General features: G+C 57.2%; 1 protein-coding gene and 1 pseudogene across 2 annotated transcripts in view; both read right to left on the minus strand.

Moving 5' to 3' along the window:
• Positions 1–2,806: 2,806 nt before the first annotated feature.
• Positions 2,807–3,254, minus strand: LOC307064784 (annotated as a pseudogene). The gene has a single exon. The product of its transcript is annotated as an uncharacterized misc_RNA (transcript).
• A 5,550-nt stretch (positions 3,255–8,804) lies between these two features.
• The window catches only part of POLR1A (RNA polymerase I subunit A), a gene marked incomplete at its 5' end in the record, with an annotated part of 76,757 nt that continues 61,491 nt past the window's right edge, over positions 8,805–24,070 (minus strand). The window contains 10 exons of the mRNA XM_079721373.1: positions 8,805–9,841; positions 10,226–10,390; positions 10,874–10,991; positions 12,186–12,386; positions 13,120–13,416; positions 13,960–14,070; positions 15,577–15,703; positions 20,841–20,998; positions 21,508–21,643; positions 22,591–22,758. Coding sequence (XP_079577499.1) covers positions 9,741–9,841; positions 10,226–10,390; positions 10,874–10,991; positions 12,186–12,386; positions 13,120–13,416; positions 13,960–14,070; positions 15,577–15,703; positions 20,841–20,998; positions 21,508–21,643; positions 22,591–22,758 — 1,582 coding nt within the window. The 3' untranslated portion in view covers positions 8,805–9,740. The remainder of the gene's footprint in view (positions 9,842–10,225; positions 10,391–10,873; positions 10,992–12,185; positions 12,387–13,119; positions 13,417–13,959; positions 14,071–15,576; positions 15,704–20,840; positions 20,999–21,507; positions 21,644–22,590; positions 22,759–24,070) is intronic.

Here is a 24,070-nt window from a genome sequence, read left to right on the forward strand (position 1 = left end):
CAGATTGTCAGGAGTTCATGAGGGACACGGAGATGCTGCTTCCTGCTGGAGACCCACCGCCCGCTCCCGGCCTGCCCTCCACGCACCCCTCTTGGTGGGTCACACAGGGGCACTGCTGGGGTGACGGTCTGCAAAGGCTGAGGCTGCTTCCACAAGGCCGGAAGAGCCCCCGGGGCTGAAATAGCTAAAAAGAGGACAGCTCAGTATCACTTCCTCAAGACAGTTCTGGGGCAGTGGTTTGCAAATTAGAACATGACTGAGAATCCTCCAGAGGGCTTGTTAACACAGAGAACGGACCCACCCCAGAGTTTCTGATTCAGGAAGACTAGGGTGGGACCCAAGAATTTGCTCCCCTACAAGTCCTGAGGCTGCTGAGGTGATGCTGAGGCTGCTGATCTGGGGACCGCATTCTGAGAGCCACGGCTCTAGAAAACGGAGGAAAAAAGATGCTTGTTTTGAAGACCAGGGACACATGAGATCCCTCCATCCCTCCTTTCCTCTCCCCTCCCTTTCTTGTTTCTTTCCTTCCTCCTTTGTCCAACATTTATTATTAGAGCACAGAGTCTGGCCTGGGTTGACCAGATGGTCCTTGGCTGCCCAGGGCCCGAGGCCTGTGCTTGTGACCGGATGCAGAGGAGTCTGCGTGAGTCAGGCTGCTGGGGGGAGGGACAATACCATGCTCTGGGTGAGGGGCCAGGCAGCCTTCCAGGCCCTGCAAGAGCCCGGGGCCCTGTGCAAGGCTGGGGCAGCCCTCCCCCGGGGTCAGGTGGTGCCCACACACCAGGACACTGGGTGAGGAGCCGGTCTTGGGAGAGGCACCTGATATGGTGCCGTGCCAGGCCCCGCACCCAACCCTAAGGCGCTTGCCAGGCTAGGCCTTCCGAGGCAGGGCTGGAGGAATTCCCTCACGGTCCAGTGGTTAGGACTCCACACTTCCACTGCAGGGGCACAGGTTCCATCCCTGGTTGGGGAACTAACATCCCGCAGATTGAGGGCTGGCAAGCAGGCTGAGAGGTTCAGTGAGTGGGGGCGGAGGTCCACGGGCACCGGGGCAGCCAGCCCTTGGCCCTTAGATGGCCAGGTTGTGACATTTTTCTTTGAAGGCTCCAGCGTCCTGTGTCCCACCCCGTGACCCATGGTGGACCCTGCAGTCCACCTTCCCAGAGACTCATCCATCAGGCTTCCCTGGACCCTTCCTCTCCTCCCTAACAGACAAGGGACTCATTCCTCAGGGCCCCCTTTTCTATTTTCAAAGGAGATCACAAACCAATCCGATCAATGGAACCTAATATGGTCCCCTGTGTCCATCATCAGAACCCGACGAAAGCGCCAGGAGATGGACTGCAGAGGCTCAGCTCCAAGAGGGACACCAAACCTGGGTGTCTTCCCTGGAATTTGATCTGACCCCAGGGCATTGCTTTCACCTTCTCCAGACCTATTTCTTCAAGCAAGAAATGGGGCCAATAGGACGAGTGCCGAAGGGCTGTGGGGATCATACCAGCTAGTATCATGGGAACCCTGGGTAACTGGTACCTCTCTCCTCTGCAGCCAAGGGCTGGCCCCCAGGTTCTGAGATTCGTTCTGGTAACACACATGACCTATTTCTCAAACTCTTCAAAATTTACCTCTGCTTTGATTGGGGCCATAGGTTGGGGTTCTTGGTTCCTTAAGGTGTCTGCTTGCTGTTTATTTGTTCCAGTTTCATCTCGTGAGCTGCCAGCTCCCCAGCCAGGCAAAGCACAGGACCCCCTCCCCGCACCTGGCTGTCCCGTCTGTACCTCTGCAAGGCACACTCAGAAGGGGTGCTCTCTGGCCGGGGGAGGCATTTGATACCCTCCCGTCTGCCAGCCACACTCCACGTAGGCAGCTTCTGATGCGAAAAGCCCTTCCTTGGGGTCTGAGCAGAGGGGGTGGGCTCAGTGCGGAGGCTGGGAGCCCAGGCTCTGGCGCCCACAGTCGGGCTGCAGATCCTCGGGGCTCCACGTGTTGACTGTGTCCCTGTGTTCCCAGGGAAGGAGGAGCGTAACCGTATCCCTCACTGCCCTGGGTGAGCGCCAGGGGAGGGTGGGTGTCCGCACCTGGGACCCAGCTAAGAACAGCCATGCAGGAGCACAGGGCTCCTCTCCGAGCTCTCCTCCTGACTTCGGGAACTTTCTGCTGTTAGCACGGTCCCTCCAGCACTAGGGAGATGCTGTGTGCAGACCTCCTGTTGGTCCCTCACGAGCGGGAGCTTGCTTTGTCGGTCAATCTCCGTACCTCAGAAGATGCCCAGCTGCCCTAACTAGAGCCTAGGGGTGAGCAGGGCCCTGCGCGGCCAGCAGCGAACCTCCTTAACCACAGTGTGGGCTCTGCACTGAACTTCTGGCCTGTATTATCTCATCTAATTTGGGAAGGGGCGAAGTATTGAATGCAGATGACAAAAAGTTATCTGTATCTGTAAGAAACAGAGTTCTTAAAAACTGACAGTAAAGGTCAATAGAAACCAACCAACACAAAATGGGCAAAGGATACAAGTAGACAATTCTCGTTTAAGTGCTAATCAGACTAGCCAATACGTGTCTGAAAAGAGGCTCAGAATTATGAATAGGGAATTGCAAGTTCACGTAACAGTGAGAGGCGTTGTTTACCTCGCAGAGTGGCTGAAATGTCGATGATTTCATTTTGTAAAGAGACAATGTTCCTCCCCCTCCCCCTCCCCGCCGGCCCCCATAGATGTGTCTGTGGCAGGGTTTTCTCAACTCTGGCACAACTGACATTTCGGGCCAGATAATTCTTTTTTATTTTTCTTAATGAATAAGGCAGCTTATTAACCCAGCATCATTTGTTGTAATGCTTCTTGTTGGCAGCGGCCACCTGTCCAGCGATTCTGTCCAGATCTCTCTGTCCCGAACATGTCAGTTTGCAGCTCCCATCTTGGTCCCTTCCCACCACCTTCAGCCCCTCTGCGGCTCAGAGGACCCGGCGGGCCCCGCTCTTGGAGCCTGTGGTGAAATGGCTGGGCAGGACACTTTCTCTGCCGTGTCCCCCAGAGATCTCGGTCATGGAGCTGTCCCAGCACCACGCCGGAGGTACAGGTGCTGTGCTGTGGGAGCAGCTCGCGTGTAGAACCACAGGGCGTGAACTCGTTGTGCTTGGCCAGCTTGACAGTGTCCACCCATTCAGGGCCTTTCAAGCTTCCCGGACTTGCTGAGGAAGGCTGCCAGAGCTCTGACGAACTCCAGCTGGTTCACATCTTTTACAGTAACTCCAGGCATCGTGGGGCCTCCGCACTGCCAGCCAGGGGAACGGAGGGGACAATTCTTGATCGCAGGGGCTGTCCTTGTATTGTAGGGTATGTAGGAGCACCTCTGGCCTCTACTCACTAGATGACAGTAGCACATGCCCCGCTCCCCAGTTGTGATGACCAAGGATGACACTGCCAAATGTCCAGGGGGCAAAACTGGCCCCCACCTCTGCTTGAAAACCACTTGGTATATAGGTAAACATTTACCTGCGTATGCTTTAATGAACACATTTAATTTTTTTTTTTTTTTTTGCGGTACGCGGGCCTCTCACCGTTGTGGCCTCTCCCGTTGCGGAGCACAGGCTCCGGACGCGCAGGCTCAGCGGCCATGGCTCACGGGCCCAGCCGCTCCGCGGCATGTGGGATCCTCCCGGACCGGGGCACGAACCCGTGTCCCCCGCATCGGCAGGCAGACTCTCAACCACTACGCCACCAGGGAAGCCCCCCACTTAGTTAATTTTAATCACTATTTTACAGATAAGGAAACTGAGGCACACAGAGGCCAAGTAACTGTCAGCTGAGGACCCGAGATTCCAAGAGGAGTCTGATCTCATAGCTCAGTTTCTTGCCTGAAATGCAGCCGCGCTGCTCCACTACATTTTTGAGGCTCGACTGGTTGAATGTACCGGGACTTCAGATTCACGTTTCCAGGCAAGAACCATGGGCCAGGGAAAGGGAGCCCAGGCCTGTGGTGTCTGAAACTGTCACATAGGAGGTCACAGCCCCAGGGCTGGCTTGGCTCCCTGAGACGACAGTGCTGGGCGGCCAGCCCAAAAAGCATCAGCCAGCAGGGCCGCCTGACCTCTGAGCAGGGCTGACCACCATTTGCAAAGAAAGGCCTAGAGGCTGAACCACAGGTGGGCGGCGGAGGGAGGGAAGGTGGAGGAGCTTGGATGGGGGCAGGTGCATGAGGAGGGTGGTGATGACTGGACTCCCGATTCTTTCTCATTTCCCTCCCTTCTGGCCTCTGAGCACCCAAGTGCCTCCCTCCCCACTCACTGTCGCACTCACTGTCCTCCCCACGCTGCCCTCTCCCCAAAGCCCCGCTACAGCCAGCTGGGTGGGCAACAGCCCTACCCGGAACGGCAGGGGAGGTGGGCGGGTGCATGTTCACGTGATACCTGGTGGCTTCCTCAACCTTTGGCCAGGTCACAATGCGCTGAATTTCCTGTTGGCTCGTCTGTCTGGGGCCCTAGACCATGAGCTCTGTGAAGGCAGAGCCCGGGTAGTTCCTGCATCCTTGGGGGTCCGGTGCAATGGGCATCAAGATTGGGTGGGTGCAGGATGAGGGAAGGAGGTAGGAGAGGGGCAATTGCTCAAGGGCTGAGCAGCTCCGGTGACACCCAAGCCCAGCCCCGGTGAGCGGAGGTGCTCAGCTCTGTCCCCTGGGACTAGGTTCTGGCCTTTCGCTGGATCTGTGAACAAAGCAGAGCTGTGAGTTTTCACCTGAACAGAGCTCCCGATTACCTCTCCTGGGAGGAGAGAAGAGCTGCTTAAAGAACTTGAGGCATGATCCTCATTCAATAATTCAAGCTTAGCTTTTTAAACGGAAACTTCTCTTGGAGCTGCTTCTAGAAACACTTGCTGGTTGTGTCCCCTCCTCCTGTCCCTGCAGGTCCCCTGCTGGTAGGAACGTGTAAGTTGAAAAAGCAGTTGCCCTGATGTGCTGGGCCGGGAAGCAGCATCACAACCTCTTTCTTTGCTGAGACCCCAGGTAGAGCTGATCAAGGCGTCCTTTGAACCCCACTGTATTCTTTTTTTTTTTTTTTTTTTTTTTTTGCTGTACGCGGGCCTCTCACCGCCGCGGTCTCTCCCGCTGTGGAGCACAGGCCCCGGGCACGCAGGCCCAGCAGCCATGGCTCACGGGCCCAGCCGCTCCACGGCACGTGGGATCCTCCCGGACCGGGGCACGAACCCATGTACCCTAGCATCGGCAGGCGGACTCTCAACCACTGCGCCACCAGGGAAGCCCCCCACTGTATTCTTGGCACCATGAGAACTTTATCGCACACAGGCACTCCCGCTTTCTGAGGACAGGGATCAGACCTTAAGATCTTTGTGGAGAAACCTGGCGTCCATGACTCACTTGTCGAGAAGTCAGCACGCTTATAGGAGGGGATGGTGGGTGGCTGTGACTCGGCACAACTTAGGGCTTATTCTAAGTCGGTGATTCTCAACCCGGCTCACATTAGACTCACGCCCCAGGCTCAATAAAACCGAATCTCTGGGACACTGGTCCTGTTTATAAGCTCTCCAGGTGTTTCCAATGCGCAGAGTTGAGGACCTCTGTTCTAAGTGGACTTTGGCGAAATGGGGGCTTGATGGTGTAGAAATATTGAAATTTTAGACTGTAGCTATTTTGGTGCTTGTGACTGAACTAAGAGCCCTATGTAAGCGAGGCGGGAGAAAGAAAATCACACCAGGTTTGGGATACCTGCAGAGACCAGCAAATCCATCACCTGAACTGCATGGCCCCAAACATGAGCGGCAACTGGTTCGCTCATGCTGCGGTCCAGTGCCACCCACTCATGAGTGGGTGAAGCCACAGAGCAGAGAAGTCGCTGGTGGACGACTTGTCACCTAGCCAGCTTTTGAGGACTGGTCTTTCCTATTTCAAGAGCATTCTCTGGACTCCTACAGCCCCCAAATCAATTGTAAACTCAAAATTTTAGGGTTGGCAAGCAACAAAGGCACACTTCTTAAGTGGTTCCTAATTCTCTGTAGGTGCAGACCACCTAAGGGCCCCAACACCTGATGGGGTCCCGCAACCCAAATCAAATCCACGATGAAATGCCACCTCACGCCCATCAGGATGGCCTCGGTATTTCATCATGGATTTTATTATGTATATACAACATATAAAACAAAACAGAAAATAACAAGTATTGGCGAGGGTGTGGAGAACCCTTGCGCACTGTTGGTAGGAGTGTGAAACGGTTCAGTCACTGTGGAAAATAGTATGGTAGCGTTTCAAAACATTAAAATAGAATTGCTGTGTGATTCAACAATTCGACTTCTGGGTCTAAACCGAAAATAATTGAAAGTAGGTACTTTAACAGATATTTGTACACCTATGTTCACAGCAGCATCATTCACAAGAGCCAAAAGGTGGAAGCAACCCCGAAGTCCACTGACAGGTAAATGGATAAACAAAACATGGTACATACATACAACGGAGTACTATTCAGCCTTAGAAAGAGGGAAATTCTGACACATGCTACAACATAGATGAACATTGTGGCTATTATGTTAAGTAAGCCAATCACAGAAGGACAAATACTCTTCTCATTCCACCTATATCAGGCAGTAGTCAAATTCAGAGACAGAAAGTAGGATGGTGGTTATCAAGGGCTGGTGGGAGGGAGGGATGGGGAGTTATCACTGAACGGGTACAGTTTTAGTTTTGCGATGAAGGTACCTGATGATGATGCAACAATGAAACTACTTAATGTCACTGCACTGCACACTTAAAAATGGTTAAGATGGTAAATTTTATGTGATTTTTACCAAAGTTAAAAAACAAAAACCCACAGCTTAGTTCTGGGGTGGGCACACATGAAGGAACCCACATTTTCACCAGAAGTCGTTTATCAGAGTAATGGCCTATAACAGCCCTGAAAGGACCAGGGAGGCCCAGGGGAACCTACATGTATTTTGGCACCTGTATTTTGGGGGAAGGGGACAGACTGGGAATGGGACGGGGGCTTTGTCCATTCCTTGGTTTTCTTCTCGATTCAGGTAGAAAATGTCTCAAAGACTCACTGGGGTACCTGTGGGAATGCTGGTAGTGTTTTTGATGAGAATTTAGAGAGGGGAGATTTTTTAAAAATTTAACTGTTGTTAGAAGCAAGCAAGTAGGTAGGAATTGATACACGAAGGGGCAGGGTTGGGGGGGACATCCAGGAGCAGCGTCTGGGCAGGGTTGGGGGGGACATCCAGGAGCAGCGTCTGGGCAGGGTTGGGGGGGACATCCAGGAGCAGCGTCTGGTCCAGCACCTTGCGGTTCTGCGAGAACTCGTAGCTTCTGTGAAGTTTGGGACCCCCGCCAATCACAATCCATTCCACTTTGATTAAAAAAAAAAAAAGGATCATTCAGGGGAATTCCTTGGCGGGCCAGTGGTTAGGACTCTGTGCTTTCACCGCTGAGGGTGTGGGTGCAATCCCTGGGTGTGAAACTAAGATCCCATAAGCCGCGTGGCACAGCCAAAATAATAAAAAAAATTAAAAAAATAATAAAGAAATGAAGTTGGTAAATATTAAAAAAAAATCATGCCGCTTGATCTCTTCTCTTCATCAGCTTTGACTTGGACCTACTTGTGGCTCCTCCAAAAATCAACTTTGCCCTCTGAGAGGAGCCTTTACAATACTGAGAATATTCCACAGGACATGGCATCTTAAATGGCAAAGGAGGCCACCCCCCCCAGAGGCTTCTGAACAGAGTGGCACTGAAGTGAGCGTGTACATCCCATAGGGGAGAAAGGGAGTCCTGGTCTGCCGAGACGTGCAAGCCCGGAACGTCTGCTTACAAACCAGGGGGAGGTCTCCCAGGAGAGAAACACGCATAGAGCGGAGCTGCCCAGGACATGCATGGATAGTCGGGCAGGAAGGACAGGGGGCCGTCACCCCCCTGCCAACGCAGGTCAGGGGTCTGACTTCAGCAAGCACGTCGGCCCTGCCCACGTCTGGGGCTCGCTTCCTCACCTCCGCACCCTCAGTTCCCAGGTGGGGCTGAGCCATGACACTCAAGTGCTCATGCCAAGCGCTAGGGCCAGGTAACCACATGCTCATTTGTCCATGGGTACCTTGTGACCTCCTCTGAAGGCTCTCTCCCACAGTCCAGTATGAGTGGAAAGCATCAGGTTATAAATTGGTCCTTTAACACCCAGAGAGCACATCTTCACCTGTGGTGCAGATTCCACCCTGATCCTTCTTCCTGCGCCCCTCAGAAGCTGTCCATAATCCTCTGTACCCAAGCCCTGGTTGAACCCTATTTCTTTTTTTTTTTTTTTTTTTTGGCCACGCTGTGCAGCACGCGGGATCTTAGTTCCCCAACCAGGGAGTGGACCTGCGCCCCCTGCAGTGGAAGCGCGGAGTCCTAACCACCGGACCGCCAGGGAAGTCCCAGGTGAACCCTGTTTCTGCCAGGTTTTCTCCAGTGTGGGCACAGGACATACAGGCTGGGTCCCGTCATCACGTACCTGGAGGGAGCAGCATGGAGACTCTCCCCAGGCGAGGCCTCCCTTCCCAGCCCGGACACACAAAGCTAGCTCCTTCCCACTGGCTTCTGCACTCCTGGCCTCAGGGCCAGAAGCTGGCTGTGGAAGGGGGACACCACAGGGCCAGGCTGGGGTCAGAGCGGGAGGCTGCCAGGGCTGAGCTCTCCCTCCACATCCTCTGCCAAAACAACAGGAAGAGGAATCCGAGATGTGACTGCGCTGAGTAATTCCAGTCCCAGGCTCTCAAGTCACAGATGTAGAAACCACAAACCAAACAGCAAAGAACAAAACCAAAAAGCCCGCAGTCTTTTAGACTTTTTTCCTCCCAACAGCTAGTTCCAGTGATGTTTATTACTCAGCCTGAGTTGGAATAACATTAGACAAAAATAGCAACAGCCTCTGGTTTTACAAAGCCTCGGTGCAAGTCCTCTGACTTTTCTGTCCACGGCAGGGCCCCTTGCTGCTGGTACCAGAGGTCAAGGGAGCCCAGATGACCCCGGATGGGGCAGAGGCTATACAGGGACGCAGGCCTCAGTGCTGGCTTGAGAGCAGAGATAGGGAAAGACAGCCGGGCAACTCGCTCAAGCGGTGCAGCCCTGCTGGGGATCCAGGGTTTTATGTCTGGGGGTGAGCCGCTGGGGCCCCGAAGAGACCAGCCCCGGACTCAGGGCTGATGTGGTTCAGAAGGACACGTAGCCGCATGCCAGCAGGGCCAGGGCTCTGCCACAGGCACGGAAGCTGGGTGGGCAGAGGTCTCCACCATCCCGTGCTTGTTCCAGAGAAAGAGCCTTAGCGGGGGCCTCCTTGGGAACCTGTCCCCAGGGGCTGGTGCGGCCAGAAGGCGCAGGCCATGCAGCAGCAGGGCCCCCGCTCGTCGTGAGCCCGCAGGGAGCCTGCCTGCAGTCACTGGCTGTTCACAGCACTGAGACCTCGCGCCCCTACCCTGGGGGCGGCCAGGGGTTCCACCTCCAAGGCCTCCTGCAGCCCAGGGGGAGGCCCGGCCGCCGCGGAGGGGCTCGGGGGACTTGGTGGACCTCGTACGCATCCTGAGATGGGGAGGGGCGAGGATGAGCAATGTGGCCGCTTTCCAGGTGAAGCCGGTCCAGCCCGGAGGCCGGCTGCGCTCTGGACCCCCCAAAGTCACTGCCGGGCTCTGAACCGTCCCCAGGAACTGCCCGGGACTCCGGTCTCCCGGTCCTCTCCCGTGACGGGCGGGCCAGGCGGCCAGTGCGCAGGGGCTGCTATCTCAGGGGCTGCTTGAGCTCGAAGAGGCCTGTCCCGCCCTTGACGACCTTCCCGACCACGAGGCAGGCTGACGGGGACCTCAGCTCATCGTGGGATCCTGGGAGAGACACGAGAGTGCTTGTTAGGCGGCTGAGGGAGAAGTCGGGGGTGCTGGAAGGCGACGGGGGTGCGGCACTCAGGACCGAGGCTGGGCGGGTGGGGCACCTCCGAGGCCACGCGCGGTGGTGCTGAGGCTCGGGGTCTGACGGGAACGAGGCCGCGCTGCGCCTGCGTTTCAAAGAGAGGAAGACCCTCTCCCTCTCCTCCAAAAGGCAGAGGCAGCTCTCCCATGTGCTGCCCGCCCCTGCCAGCTGCTTCCCGCAGTGAGATGCCAAGATCTCCCCTGCGTGCGAGGCGCGTGGAGAGGTGCCTGAGGGACGAGCCCGTCTGCCCAGAGCAGACTCAGGAGAGGGGAGGCCAAGGGCCCCTGCCCACGACTGACCCATCATGGTGGCCTGCTTGAGAAACTGGAAGCTGGTCTCAAACGTCATCTGCTGCAGCGGGGAGGAGTTCGACCGGATCCCGAAGCGGTTCAGGGGCTTGTAAACACCCTCGAAGCACATGTAGTCAGCGACCAGGGAGAGGTGGCGGGGGTCGACCGCGATGCCTGTCACATGGGCGGCAACCGAAGGGAGGGTTAAGCAGTGACGAGGGGACGGTGGGCGCAGCGTCACCTGACACAGGGCGCCCCCCTCCAGCTCCGTCACCTTCTCACTCAGCTGCCTAACCCCCGAGCTCGGTGGGCAGCCCTCCCTCCCCGAGGTCTCCACCATCTCTCTCCACTTCCATCCAGCAGCGCGGGAAGCAGCCTTGCAGGACAGGAGACCCTAAAGCACTGTTTGCACTTGGGAACTGAAACCCTGAAGGCAGGATGAGGAAGCAGACTCTCCCTCAGAGGCCAGCAGACGAGAAACACGCTAGGAGGCCTCGGGGACGGGACTGACAAGACTGACCCACAAGGGACTCCCTCTCCACGGTGGCTCTGAGGATCCCCTACGGGCTCCATGCTCACCGTGCCCCTATTTCAGTTCCCTGGGGACCTGGAGTGACACCCCGGGACCTCCCGAGCGCCGCCCGCAGCCCCTCTTACCGTACACGGCGAACACGTCCTTGATCTCCTTCTCTATCACCCGCAGCGCGGCCTCGATGCCGTACGTGCTGGCCATGGCATGGATGTCGTTGGAATAGAGGCGGCGCAGATCCAGGACCTGGGGGAGGCAGGAGGGGTTGGTCTGGAGGGCCTGGCCTTCTTTCTGCCGCTTCCTGCGGACACGCCCCACCCAGGCCGCACCCCCTCCTTGGCTGGCGCTTAAGCGCAGCTGATGACAAAGTGGTCGCAAGCTGGCCCAGGACTAGCGAAAGGCAACAGTGTAGGCAGAGCTGCCAACAGCACGCTGGCCGGGCCCCAAGGTCTGTCTCATCCTCACCAGGGCTAGAGGGTGACTTGGTACCCGCTTTACAGTCAACAGGAAGAAAGGTGTTTGTCTGTTTAACAGAGAGACCTGTTTCCTGGGATGGAGGCTTCCCCTGGGAGGCGAGGCAAGTTCCCCAGCAGAGACCCAAACGCCTCCCCCAGGCACGGATGGGGGTCAGCCGGGCCCCACCAGGGGCCTGGGGCTCCAGGTCGGCTGCCCCGGGGGGCCCACGGTGGCTCTGCACTGTGGCACGTCACCCCCAGAGGCAACAGCAGAGACCCTGGTGGCCTGCCTGGCCTTGTCTGGACAAATCCCACGAGCGCGACGCGCAGCTTGGCCTGTCAGTGGCTCTCGGGAGGCACGAGCCCTGCCTGCTGCGTCCTCCGGGAAAGCGGCCCGTGAGAGGCTCCGGGGCAGAAGGGGCCTTAGTGGGGCAGCGCTGTGCGGGGCGGCGCGTGTGAGGCCGGAGAGCCTCGCCAGCTTGGTGCGCGCGGACTAGGGAAGAGTGAGCTGGTCCCGGCAACTCAGAATTCTGTGGGGAAAACGCGCCCACGGGTCGAGAGCACCTCGGAAGGTTCTGGGAGGCCCAGTGAAGCGGGGGGGGAAGGAGAGAGCCCAGAGGAGAGGGTGGGGGAGCGGGCGGAACAGGGCGCACAGGCCTCTGCCGGGCGCGGGGGCCGGGGCGGGGCCCCTCTGCACCCGGGGCCTCCTTCACCCGGTAAAGTGAGCAGCCCCCAGGCCGGCGACTCAGAAAACTACTTCTCACGAGTCTACTTCGGGAAGGTTTTAATTTCAAGGAGAAGAAACCGTACTCAAAGTGACTTGGGAAACTCTGGGTTCCGTAAAGTTAAGCCGGTTCCGTACCGCAAGCCTTACCAGGCTCACGTGCGTCGGGGATCCCCGAGAGGTGGGCCGGGAGGTGCAGACTCGGTTTGGGGACCCCGGGCTGGGAGCGCGAACGGCCCCGGAGGGAGCGGGGCCGCGTACCTCGGCGTACTTGAACAGCTCCGGGAGGTTGATGCCTTCCGTGTTCAAGACGAGCTCCTTCTCGTTCTTGCTGTTGGTGGTTTCGTTCAGGAGGCACCTCGTGATGCCCCTGGTCGCGTAGACGACGGCGCCTTGGGCCAGGGACACTACCAGGGAGCTCACGTCAAAGGTGACCTTGACGAGAGGGAGTTTCACCACCACCTGCAAGAGGAGGGAGAGCTGGGGCCGGGGAGAGGGCCGCCCAGACCCACCGCCCGGGCTCCCCGGGAGACGCCTCCGGAGCCCCACTAGGGAACGCCGCGGCCCTGCCGGGGCGAGCAGGGGGCGGGCCGGGCCCGTGAACGCTGGGCGCCTTCGCGGCCACACGGCAGTCACCTCCAGTCTGCCGAGGAGAAAACAGCAGAGCCACGTTTTCACAGGCGTCGGTGAGAACGGTGAAAATCACATCCACTCACACCACCCGTGATACCCTTTCAGTCACCACAGAGCACATCACGTGTCCTCTCACGTGTGCAATCCCGGTCAAGGCTTCGTACCCACGCTACTACTTAGGAACCAATGAAGTGGATCGAAGGAAAGGGTTAAAAAGCGAGTCTGTGTGTAGACGTCCAGGCATCCAAGCCACCGAGTCTCTCAGGGAACACTGCAATGCTGAAGCTGGGGACCAGGAACAAAGACGGTGTGAGGAGTGAAGTGTCTCTGCCGGGCTCTATGACAACGGATACACGTTAACACACGTGTTGTGCCGAGGCCTGAAGTACAACGTGAAAGCACCCGTGGGGTCTGGTGGCTCAGGTCCCCGCGCAGCAAGAGGACTGGCCCACGCGGGTGTGAAAGTCGAACGTGCGAGGCCACGACCGGGGACAGCAGGTGCACAGCTGTCACCAGCCTCTTTAAGGGACCCGGCGGGGGGACGCGAGCAGCCGGCACTGACCTGGCACCACAGGCCGCCCTGGGTGTCGTACTGGTAGTCCTCTATGAACGGGTGGCACTCGCGCACGGCCCGCACCCGGCGCTCCACCGCCTCGGCGTCCTGGGGCTCCCGGCTGCGGGGGGGCTTCCACGGCCGCGCCAGGGGGGCGGCGGGGAGCGAGTCCTCCTCGGGGCCTGAGCCCCCCTCCTCCTCCTGCGCCTGGGCCTGGGGAACGCCTTCCCCGAGGACGGCCCCTCCCTCCTGCAGGTCCTCGGCGTCCTCGCCGTCCTCCTCCTCCTCCTCACTCTCGTAATCGACCTGGCGGGGGGCGGAGCGCAGGCCGCGTCACTCGGGCCCCAGCAGCCACTCGGGCCCCACCAGCCGTTTGGACTTGGCCTGCATGACAGGCGCCCCTGCAGAGGCCTCGGCTGCTGGCTGACCCTGGCCGCCGTCCTCCTGGCTTCCCCTGGGGATGCCGGCCCCTCAGCCCCAGGGGCCCCTCCTCTGAGCTGAACCCCGCCCCCCCGCGCCTCTAGCTCTCTCACCTGTGGAGCCGCTCGGCCCTGCCACACCGCCCTCTGTCCTGGCAGCAACCATGGCAGTGGAGGACCAGTAACGGGCAGGAGAAGGAGGTATTTTCATGGCAAAGACAGGAGGCGGCCTGACTTCCTCCCCCTGCCAAAGGCCTCTGGGTCCTTGACTCTGATTCAGACGCAGGGGTGGCCAGCCCTTGCCCATCCGCCACCCCAGGAGTCCCAGATGGTGCTCCTGACGGTTCCAGCACGACGCAGAGGCATGGCCCTATGCAGCAGGGGGCGAGCCCTCATCTGTGACCAAGGGGTCACCGCAGAGTCCCCTCACCTCCTCCTCTTGTTTCTCCTTGCGTTTGGCGTCCGAGGCATCAGCGTCTCCCTCCTCAGCTTCGGCGTCCACGATGTGCCCCTCCTCTTCCTCGTCGGCCTCCTGCTCTCCCTGGGGTTTGGGGACAAGAAAGAGAAAGATGAGCTCTAATACCCGGGTGAATCCATCTCTCCACCCACCACACTCACCCAGCCACCCACCTGCCCACCCGCCCATCCACTCGTCATCGTTCAGCCACCTATCAGCTTGCCAACTATCCATCGACCGACCGTCCACCCCCCCTACCCACCCCTGGACTCCACGCTTCCTTCTCTGCACCCTACATCTTTACACGTACCACTCGCAATATCTTGCATTTAAAAAAAAAGAAAAAAAAGAAAGGAAGTGCCAAAGCTTTTCAAGTCATTAAAAGAAGGTGTTATTCCAAGTATTTTTGTTATGGGTGGAGATGAAGAGAAAGAGTTGTCTTGGTATTATTATTATTATTATTTTTTTTTGCGGCATGCGGGCCTCTCACTGTTGTGGCCTCTCCCGTTGCGTAGCACAGGCTCCGGACGCGCAGGCCCAGCGGCCATGGCTCACGGGTCCAGCCGCTCTGCGGCACGTGGGATCTTCCCGGACCGGGGCACGAACCTGTGTCCCCTGCATCGGCAGGCAGACTCCCAACCACTGCGCCACCAGGGAAGCCCGGTCTTGGTATTTTAAAAGCCAAATATTTATACCTTTCTCCTGGCCTTGGCTGCTAGTTCCCTATAGTCTCTTTCTGGGTGATTTGAAAATGAAGACTGGGCATCTTTCAAAGACATCCCGTGCCCATCTGTGTGCTTGAGTTAGCCAACTGGTAGACCCCGGGGCAGGAGACCTGGCACTCTCTCTCTCTCTACGTAGGCCAGGCCCTCATTTTAGGGATGAGGAGACAGGTCCAGAGAGAGGAGGGGACATAGCTGAGGTCACTGAGCCGGGAAGGACAGGACCAGTCTTTGTTGTGGCCCTGTCCAAGCACAGCACAGCGCTACCAACTGCCGGCTCAGATGGCACCCAGGGACCTGCCCCACGCTGCTCCTGGGCCTCTTGGCAGATGAGGTACCACCATTCCTGGACTGTTTTGCCTCCACCAGTTCTTCCCTGGCTCTATCCTTTTTCGTCACTGTAGCCCAACTTCCCGGCTTCAAAATGCCTCTCTGGTCCTTGCCTAGTACTCCGTGGGCCTCAATTCATCTGGCCTAGGTAAGTCAAAGGCAGAGTGAACGAAACCAGAAAAAGAACTTCCAAGACCTCAGTGGGTACCATTACTTTGAGTCTAACCTCAGGAGAAAAAGGATCACCGACAGAGGGGTCCCTGAGAGCAGAGAGATGGATGACCCGGGGCCCTGGCCCAGGGCCAGGCAGACGATGCTGCCCGGTGTGGCCCGCCACACTCGAAAAGGAAATGTTGCTTTTCTCTCAGAACAGTGGATAAATGCTAAGGTAAGTGGAGAGATGGGCCGACAGCAGGAAGGGGCTCCAGGGGCACCGGGGACGGTCACAGAGCCGTCCTAGGAGAACTCAGTGAGCCGCCACCCGATGTGCTTCCTGGCCCTGGACCCTCCCCAAGGGGCCCTCAGGGGACTCGCTCACCCGACTCCTCTCCGACTCGCCTGCGTTGTCTAGATCCCGCTGGGTAGCTCTCCGCGTGTTTACGCTTCTGAAAGCTGATGCTTTACTGTTCTTCTTTCTGATGGATTCCATCAGGATTTTAAAGAATCTGAAACGAGAAGAAAGCCACGCAGCCCCGTTCAGTACCAGCACCTCCATTCTCCCCTCACTGTGGGGACAGGACGCTCTAAGGATCTCACACCCACCTGGGTGACGCTGGGGACTTCTACAGGAGACGGAGACCCTCCCTGCCTCGCCCCTCAGCTCACTCTTCCCCATCCTGCTGTTTCTGGGTGGTATACGGCGCATCGGAAGGAACACTGCTCCACACCCAACAGGCCTGGACTGAATACGTGCCCTGCCACTCCCAGGGTGCGTGGCCTCCATCACCACAGATGGTCTCCTGAGCTTTACCCCTCTTGTCCGGAAAACGCGGGTATTAAGAGATACCATGCAGTCTTGCTTTAGGGATTAGGAACAACCCCACATCCGATATGTGTCATGGGGCCTGGCAGGCTGGCTGCTCGGCAAGTGACAGTTCTTGGTGCTGTGTGGTGGCCGTCTAACTAGGGTGGCAGGGCCTGCAGCGGGAGAGGAGAGTCCAGGCCGGGACGAGGGCCGCCTCCAGCCCGCCGTCTACCGCATCTCCAGAAGTGGCACCGCTCGGGGCTGGCAACTCCTGTCTCCTTGGTGTGGGACCCCTGACAATTTGATGAGAGAACTAAGATGTGGAAGAGCTTATCGGGATCTCCAAGGCGGTGATAACTTACTTTGTGGCAGTAAATCATGTCGACAGTAAATCATGGTTTCGTTCTAACGAATCCATGGAATCCATCAGAAACCAATTTAAAAGGACCAACTTTGGGGCTTCCCTGGTGGCGCAGTGGTTGAGAGTCGCCTGCCGATGCAGGGGACACGGGTTCGTGCCCCGGTCCGGGAAGATCCCACATGCCACAGAGCGGCTGGGTCCGTGAGCCATGGCCGCTGGGCCTGCACGTCCTGAGCCTGCGCTCCGCAACGGGAGAGGCCACAGCAGTGAGAGGCCCGCGTACCGCAAAAAAAAAAAAAAAAAGGACCACCTTGAGGCAGAGCCCAGAGGACCTGTCCTGGCCCCGCGGCCCTTCCTCCTGAGTTGTCTATTTATTGCTTCGTCTGGGCCTCACCCTGTCTCCCGCCCCCTGCTCCGTTCTTCATATAACCTCTTGCCTGTCTTCTGCATCAGGCCATAGCAGCACATCAAACAGCCTTCTTTTAATTATATAAAGTAGCAGTTCCTCATCTGCCCAGCCAGCCTTCCTGTGTTCTCCGAGCGCCTATGATGGGCCCACCAATGTACCAGCCCTGAGGGCAAAGCAAGGATGAAAAGACAGGCACTTAGAGCTTTAACTGGAGCAGCAGGCAGGTCAGACGTTTACTATTTTGTTCATTAAAAACAGAAGACTGGGGCTTCCCTGGTGGCGCAGTGGTTGAGAGTCCGCCTGCCGATGCAGGGGACACGGGTTCGTGCCCCGATCCCGGAAGATCCCACATGCCGTGGAGCGGCTGGGCCCGCGAGCCATGGCCGCGGAGCCTGTGTGTCCGGAGCCTGTGCTCCGCAACGGGAGAGGCCACAGCAGTGAGAAGCCCGCGTACAGCAAAAAAAAAAAAAAAAAAAAAAAAAAAAAAAAAAAACCAGAAGACTGCTACTCTCCCTCCCCACTATTTTTTTTTTCCCCAACGTTTTAAAGTTGTGCAGGGTTTTGGCTGAGCTTCTACCCTTGGCAGAAGAAAGCCTCCTCACCACCGATCCAAGGAAGAGCCTGGTGACCAGGTGCTGTGGACAGGGACCAGAGGGCCAGACGGGGGGGAAGCCCGGCTTGACTTTAGAAAGATACGGTCCACCCGGGAGGATGGGGCGGAAGAGATGTTTCCGAAAGGACAGGCTCCGGTTCAAGTCTCTGTTGTGCCAGAGTCTGGAGACAGAGACAGACGAGGGCTTTGACCCCGTCTGTAAGTGTTGGGACCGCCCCTGCCCCACGCCTGGGCCTGCAGCGCAGACTGCAGGGCGCGAGATGACGCGGACGGGGTGTGACGCTGGGCTGCCGCTGCACACAGAAGCTGCTTGTCGCCTCCCTCTGCTGTGGGGCTGCCGCCCCGGCCTGTCCCCTCAGGTGACATCACCCCTCTGAGGCTCCCCCGCCAGCACTTCAATCCCCGCAACTGGCCTCAACCCCAATCCCCCACCTGTTCCCACCCCCTGCACGTGCATCGTTGGGCTTCTGTTCGGGCCATGTGCGCCGCCATCAATTTCCCCAGCCTCCCATTGACCTGCTGGAGCCGCGCCCAGGCCCACGGTGGGGTCTAAGTGCAGACGGAACCCCCCAAGAGACCTTCCCTAACCGCCCCCCGTGCAAATCCTTTCTACCCTGCCTGCCTCTTCTGGTGAACAGGACGAGTGCAGAATGTGACAGGAGGTGAGAAAGGAGAATAACCCCCTGAACGGTAAGCGGCAGGCATGTCACCTGGGTGCCAGAAGCTCTCCTGGGGGTACGCCCAGAGCCAGGAAACCGGAGGCCCACAGTGACTGCTCTGTGAAGGTCGTGCTGTTTGTCAGAATGTGGCAACTGAGGGGGAACCGGAGGGGGGCAGCTGCAGAGAAACCTCCGTCCCACATAAATAATTACCAGCAGGGAACATGACCCTCGGCTGTTTCCGAAGGTGCCTGCCAACAGCTCCACCACCTGCTGTTTGCAGAGTCAGACTCACAGAAGCTCTCGCCACAGACTGCTGGCTCGGTGTTACACGGCTGGGGACCGGAAGCCAGAACTCACGCCCCTGCCTCCTAGCTCGGTACTCCTGCCACCTCACCACCCCGGCCCACCTTCCAGATCATGTACACACGTATCCAAAGGGATGGGCGCCAGGGCAGATACTGAGAGGAGCTTCACGGCTTATACACCTCCATCTAGGGAAGCGCCTCTGTGTCTCTATTTTTTTTTTCTCCAATCTGTGTCAAAAGAGTCTCAAGATCCCACAGCTGGGACAGAGGAAGGGAAGAAAGGGAGGGAAAAGGGGAAGAGAGAGAAAAGGGGGTGGAGATGAGAGAGGAGGGAAGGGAGAAGGGGGAAAGGAAAAAGAAAACGCTCCCGGCGGGGGGGTGGCGGGGGCGGTCCCCTCTTCTGAAGGCACACCCCCATCCCCGTGTGGTCTCCAGGGGGCCTGCGTGAGGCTGCTTCGCTGCCCGGGCCTGGCAAAGGCAGCCCAACCACAACCCCTTCCACGTGCTGCTCCCTCTCTGGCCGCCCTGCCCAAGTCACAGGGCAGCTCCACCAGGCGCGACTGCACATGGCTTTGTTCATCACAGCTTTTCAAGTGCACAAGCCTAATACAAAGAAGGAGCTGACTAAGTCTTTCACCACCAGGAAGAAGCCAGGGCTCTTCCTTACCAAGAAGAAATTTTTTAAAAGTGATGAATTTTCAATTCCCCAAGGCAATGTAAAGAGAAAGAACTCTGAGCACAGCCTGGGGCACGCCTCATGGGACCTACCTGCTTGGCAGGCCTACACCTGAGATGCATAGAAATGGGGCAGATCGCAGACTCCGCCTGCTCTTGGTAATTCTCAGGAGGCCACGTGATCCGAATTCCGATTTCTCAGAAAAGGGCCGCCTGGCCAGGACAAACAGCGGCACGCCTGGGAGTGATGTTCCTCCCGGTTAATTAATGAGCCGGCAGCTGGGGCACAGACAGGTCTCTTGCGATGTGACCCAGCACCCCGAGAGCACTGGGCCTGCCTGATAAAACGAGCCTCCTCCACCCAGGCGAAGCGCGACATAGGTGCTTCGGAGGCCCAGCAAGCTCCCCCGTCCAAAGGGCTGAGTTCACGTCCAAGCTCATCTACCACGACACCTGCCATCCTACATGCCACCTGCTTAGGGGGCCAGGCTGCAGCCAGTCCACATCTTCAGGTGAGGGCAGGACAGTCACTCCCTCCCAGCCACACTGCCCCGGGGCCTAGCGTGTGAGTGGGCATCACTCAGTAAATATCTGTGGGATGACTGAGTGCACAGACGTCCTGCCTTGACTCTACCATCAGTTCTCTACTTCCTAGAAGCTCCAGAAAACCTGAGGGCTGTTCTAGACTGAAGACAGTGGTTAGTGGTCCGTGGCCAAATCCTGCTGACATATGGGATCTATTTCAGCCTCACCAGGCTTTTTTAAAAAAATTAATTAATTTAGTTAGTTAATTACTTTTTTGGCTGTGCACCGTGGCATGTGGGATCTTAGTTCCCTGACCAGGGATTGAACCTGTGCCCCCTGCATTGGAAGCGGAGAATCTTAACCACTGGACCACCAGGAAGTCCCCTCACCAGGCTTTTAAAAAGATATGAATTAGTTGCCAATGCTTACAAATTAGAGAAGATTTATCTATAAAAAGTAAAAGCAAACAAACAGCCAAAGAAAGAAAAAAGAGAGGCAGTTTTCTTCTTATTTTTCTGAATCAGAAGGTCTGGGCACCCTGGCCCACGTCCCTGCCCGCTTGAGGCCGGTGACATGCTCTCCAGCCGGACGGGGGCCCCCAACCTGCCTCACCGGCCTTCTCACCTGCCGGCCCCGCAGCCATCTGAGTCTGCGCACCACGATCCAGGGTCAGGTGGCCAGTCAGAAGTGCTTCGCTGGCTCTTCCTGGCTTCCCCAGCCCCAGTATGACCACCTTCCTACTCCTGTGCTTCAGCACTGTGGCCCATGCTTTCCAATGTCCAAGTGACTTGAACTGGACAGAAAATGGATGTTCCTTCTCCCCACCAGAAGGGAACCAGAATTTCTCTAAGAAGCTGAAGGTAACCCCAGTTATAGACCTGTGTGTAAGAGCAGCATGCTGTCAGCACACTGCTCCTTCCTAGCAGAATATAAATGTATCAGGAACCACATCATGACAGCAATTAACACCACGTGCTGCTCTGACATCACAGCAGCACCACTGCGACGGGGCTCTGCTCTATGGTACATGAACTCCTCCATCTTAAAGCCCACAAACCCGAGTACACGAGACTCATGGGCCAGAGAGAAAACTAGGGGGCAGAGATGGGAATGTAGTTCATGCAGTCATACCCACAAGCCAGATAAGGCTGCAGGAGCTGTTCTTTTTCTAAACACCTCCTTTGAAGGAATCATTTGGGCCAAAGCACCCAGTCTCTGGGAGTCCTGTGGCCAGAAGCCCTCAAGGTCCGTGACAAAGTCAAGCAATAAGCACGGCCTGAGTCCTGACCTTGTTTCCATGAAATGCAGGATGTCCTCGGGTCTCAGGCACTTTTCCTGCTGGTAGTACGCGTGTGGCAGGAACTGAAACCGCAGCTGGTACACCCGGAACTTGTTCTGTTTCTCCCCCATAGAGAAGGACTCCTGGACATCAATTTTCTCCAACACCTAGAACCAGATTGACAGACAGAAACCAATTTGCCCAAAGCCTGGGACTGAGCATTACAAGTGGGTTATGGGAAAACTGAGAGTTTGCAGGGACAGGGGCCGGGACCACAGGCCAAAATCCCGAAGAAACTCCAACAAGCTCTGCTGGTGTAGATGCCTCGGGGGGTGGGGAGAGAGACCCCCCACCCTGTAGGCACACCTCCAGAGAACGGCCTGAGGCTGTAGCGGGCAGGCTCCAGCAGGGCTGGTAAGCTGACCCAGAAAGTGTCCTGATTCTTAAGGCACGGAAGAATGCTGCAGACCAGTGATTACCTTTAAAGCTTCCTGATCCATCCCTGCTTAGCACCTGGCAGAGAAAGCCGCCCTCTCACTGGGTGGAGTCTGAGCCAGGGCCTGAACAGCTGGCAAAGGCCGTTCTGCCCGGGTGGGAGAAGAGTTGGGAGGATGGATGGGAGGACGCAGGAAAACGCCTGCAGCCAGCCTGCACTGGGTCCCAGGGAGACAATTACCTCCCCGAGGCACACCCTGGTGAGTTGCTTCTTCAGGCTTTTCACTTTCTTCAGCGCTTTCTTGGTGTTGAGCACAGGCACGCTCATCATGGGTGTCTTGATGTTGGCGCTGGCCACCATGAGAATCTCCCTCAACCTGTCACAGAACAAGGACACATCTGATCGTAAGAGGCACCCGGGTTCTCTGTTTTTGCGAGGCCTTTCTCATAAAGATGTCACAGTTCTTTCAGGATCTGCAAGAGACCACAGGGTCTCGTGGGGGAGATATGCTGATCACGGAGTCCCAGCTCTGGCCCCGCGTGTGACAGCAAGGGACTCTTCTGAAAGCTTCCTCCACTGGAGCACGAGCTCCGCAAGGACAGGGCTGTGTGTTCTTCCTGTTTCCTATCACCTGTGCCTCGCATTACAGCGTGGGTGCTTACTGAACGAATAAGAGATGCGGGGAAGGGAAACAGCGTCTGCAGCGCTCCCACTGGGCACAGGGACCACGGCTGGACCTCGGCCATGGCTCAGCCAGCCTGCACGGCCCGACTGCACGGTGCACCCCACCCTCCTCCCTCCCACAGGAAGCTGAGGAGCCTGAGTCACTCTGCCAGAAAGTAGCCGGGCCAGGCAGGTGAGCCTGATCTCTGTTCCTTCCTCTCACCCAGCGGCCATCATCCTGCAAGGTGCGTACTTTTACCTGAAGGGCCAGGGCCCCTTTGGGTCACGTTCTAGGTGAGTGGTGCCCCCGAAGCTGGGCAACCAGACGGCCTGACCCCGGGAGTATGTAGTTTCATAAGCATCCCAGGTAACTTGGATACAGGAGTTGGTGGAGAGATAAATGGAGATGCTAAGAGGCCTGGGCATGGATCCAACCACAGAAGCCCACTGGGCTCTGGAAATTCCAACCCTGACCCCGGCTTTGATGAGACCCTGCCACAGACACACACACACACACACACACACACACACACACACACACACTCTCTCTCTCTCTCTCTCTCTCTCTCTCTCTCTCTCTCTCTCTCCCTCTCATGAAATGACTTCCTCCCCAGGAGCGGGCTAGGACACACCAGCCCCTGCACCCTCGCAGTCCCCCACCTGGGAATGCCCAGGGTGACATTCATCTCGCCTCTGCCAGCAAAGTGGAAGGTGTTCAGGGTCATCTGAGTGGAGGGCTCCCCGATGCTCTGTGCGGCCAGCAGGCCCACGGCCTCTCCCGGGTCACACAGTGAGCGCTGCCACTTCAGCTGCAGAAGAGTCCTCAACCTGGAGATGGGGCATGGGACAGCAGGAGTCAGGGGCACAGACACAACCTGCCTTGTCAGGGGCTGTCGATGCCACCCGCAAGCAGGGTACATGGACCTGTCACCTCTCCCTCTTTCTGGGCTTGTTTTTTTCCGAAGCAAAGGGTCCTTCTAAGCCTTAAATTCCGGCCAGTGACCCTGAAATGTCCTAAAGGACACAGCACAGAGCCCAGCTGGGTAGCTGAAGCTCTAGATGTCCATGCTCGGACTGTTCACGTTCACCCTGAGAATGTCACGGAACCAGTGAGCTCACTATTCACGTTTCCCTTTGTTAATTCTTCTTTGCCCACTAGTTGTGACAGCCTGGAGAGGGCTTAAACCTCCCTCTGTACAAACTAGGAAGAGGTCCACTGAGCAATTATGGGGATATCGGGGGGAGGCGGGAAGGGGGTGCTTACTTTCTTAATTAGTGCAAATGGCTACAGGCCACGACGGAAATGTGCGCACTCCACAATTTCGTAATTCACTAACCCTTCCTCCTACGAATGCCGGCCCTTTTAGAACAGCCAAGGAACACTGTATTGCCCCAGAACATAGGACAAGGAAGCGGCTCAACAAACAGAGACTGAACGGGACATTACGTTTGAACACAGAGGAAGGTAATAAAACTACGTTTCTATGCAAGTTCTTTTCAAAAGTCAGACCTCCTGCTGACCTGATGTGTCTTCTCTCCCTATCACTTCAAACCAGTGAGGTTTGAGTGCCTACCAGTATTCCCGACAGGAAAAACCTTCAAATGCTTCCAGAACTTTGGAGTTGCACCCAGAGCTTGCTGCTTGCTAACAGGTCCCCTGTGAGAGCCACGGAAGCATACGCTGCCTCCCTCTCTCGGCCCTCTGAACCCAAGTGATGCTCCCCAGGGCCAAGCTCGCCCCACTCCTGATGCAGCACGGCTGGAGGGAGGACCCACATGGTCCTTCTGAAGCTAAAGGGCAGCATCCCGAGCTGTAGGGAGGCAGGTGAAGGAGGCGGGGGATCAGGGTCTTGCTCTTTTAGGGAAAGCCCGGCTGGTAGCTAAATCACAACCCGGCACGATTTACTCCATCTTCGAATCTCTGAGGCCTGGTTGGACAAAGTACTTTAAAGGATAAAAGTAAGAGCCCTGTCTCTCCCCGCCAGGTCCTCCACCCGAGTGTTCTTCTTTGCTCATCCCCCTGCTGCAGTCCTACTCCGTGGACCCTCAGCCCCTCCGGGCACCTGGCTGGGTTTCACCGGGTGCAGGACAAGCAGCCAGGCTACAGCGGATGATCTCAGGCTTCCGGCTGTGCAGGCCA

This window comes from Hyperoodon ampullatus, assembly GCF_949752795.1.
Source record: "Hyperoodon ampullatus genome assembly, chromosome: 15".
NCBI lineage: Eukaryota > Metazoa > Chordata > Mammalia > Artiodactyla > Ziphiidae > Hyperoodon > Hyperoodon ampullatus.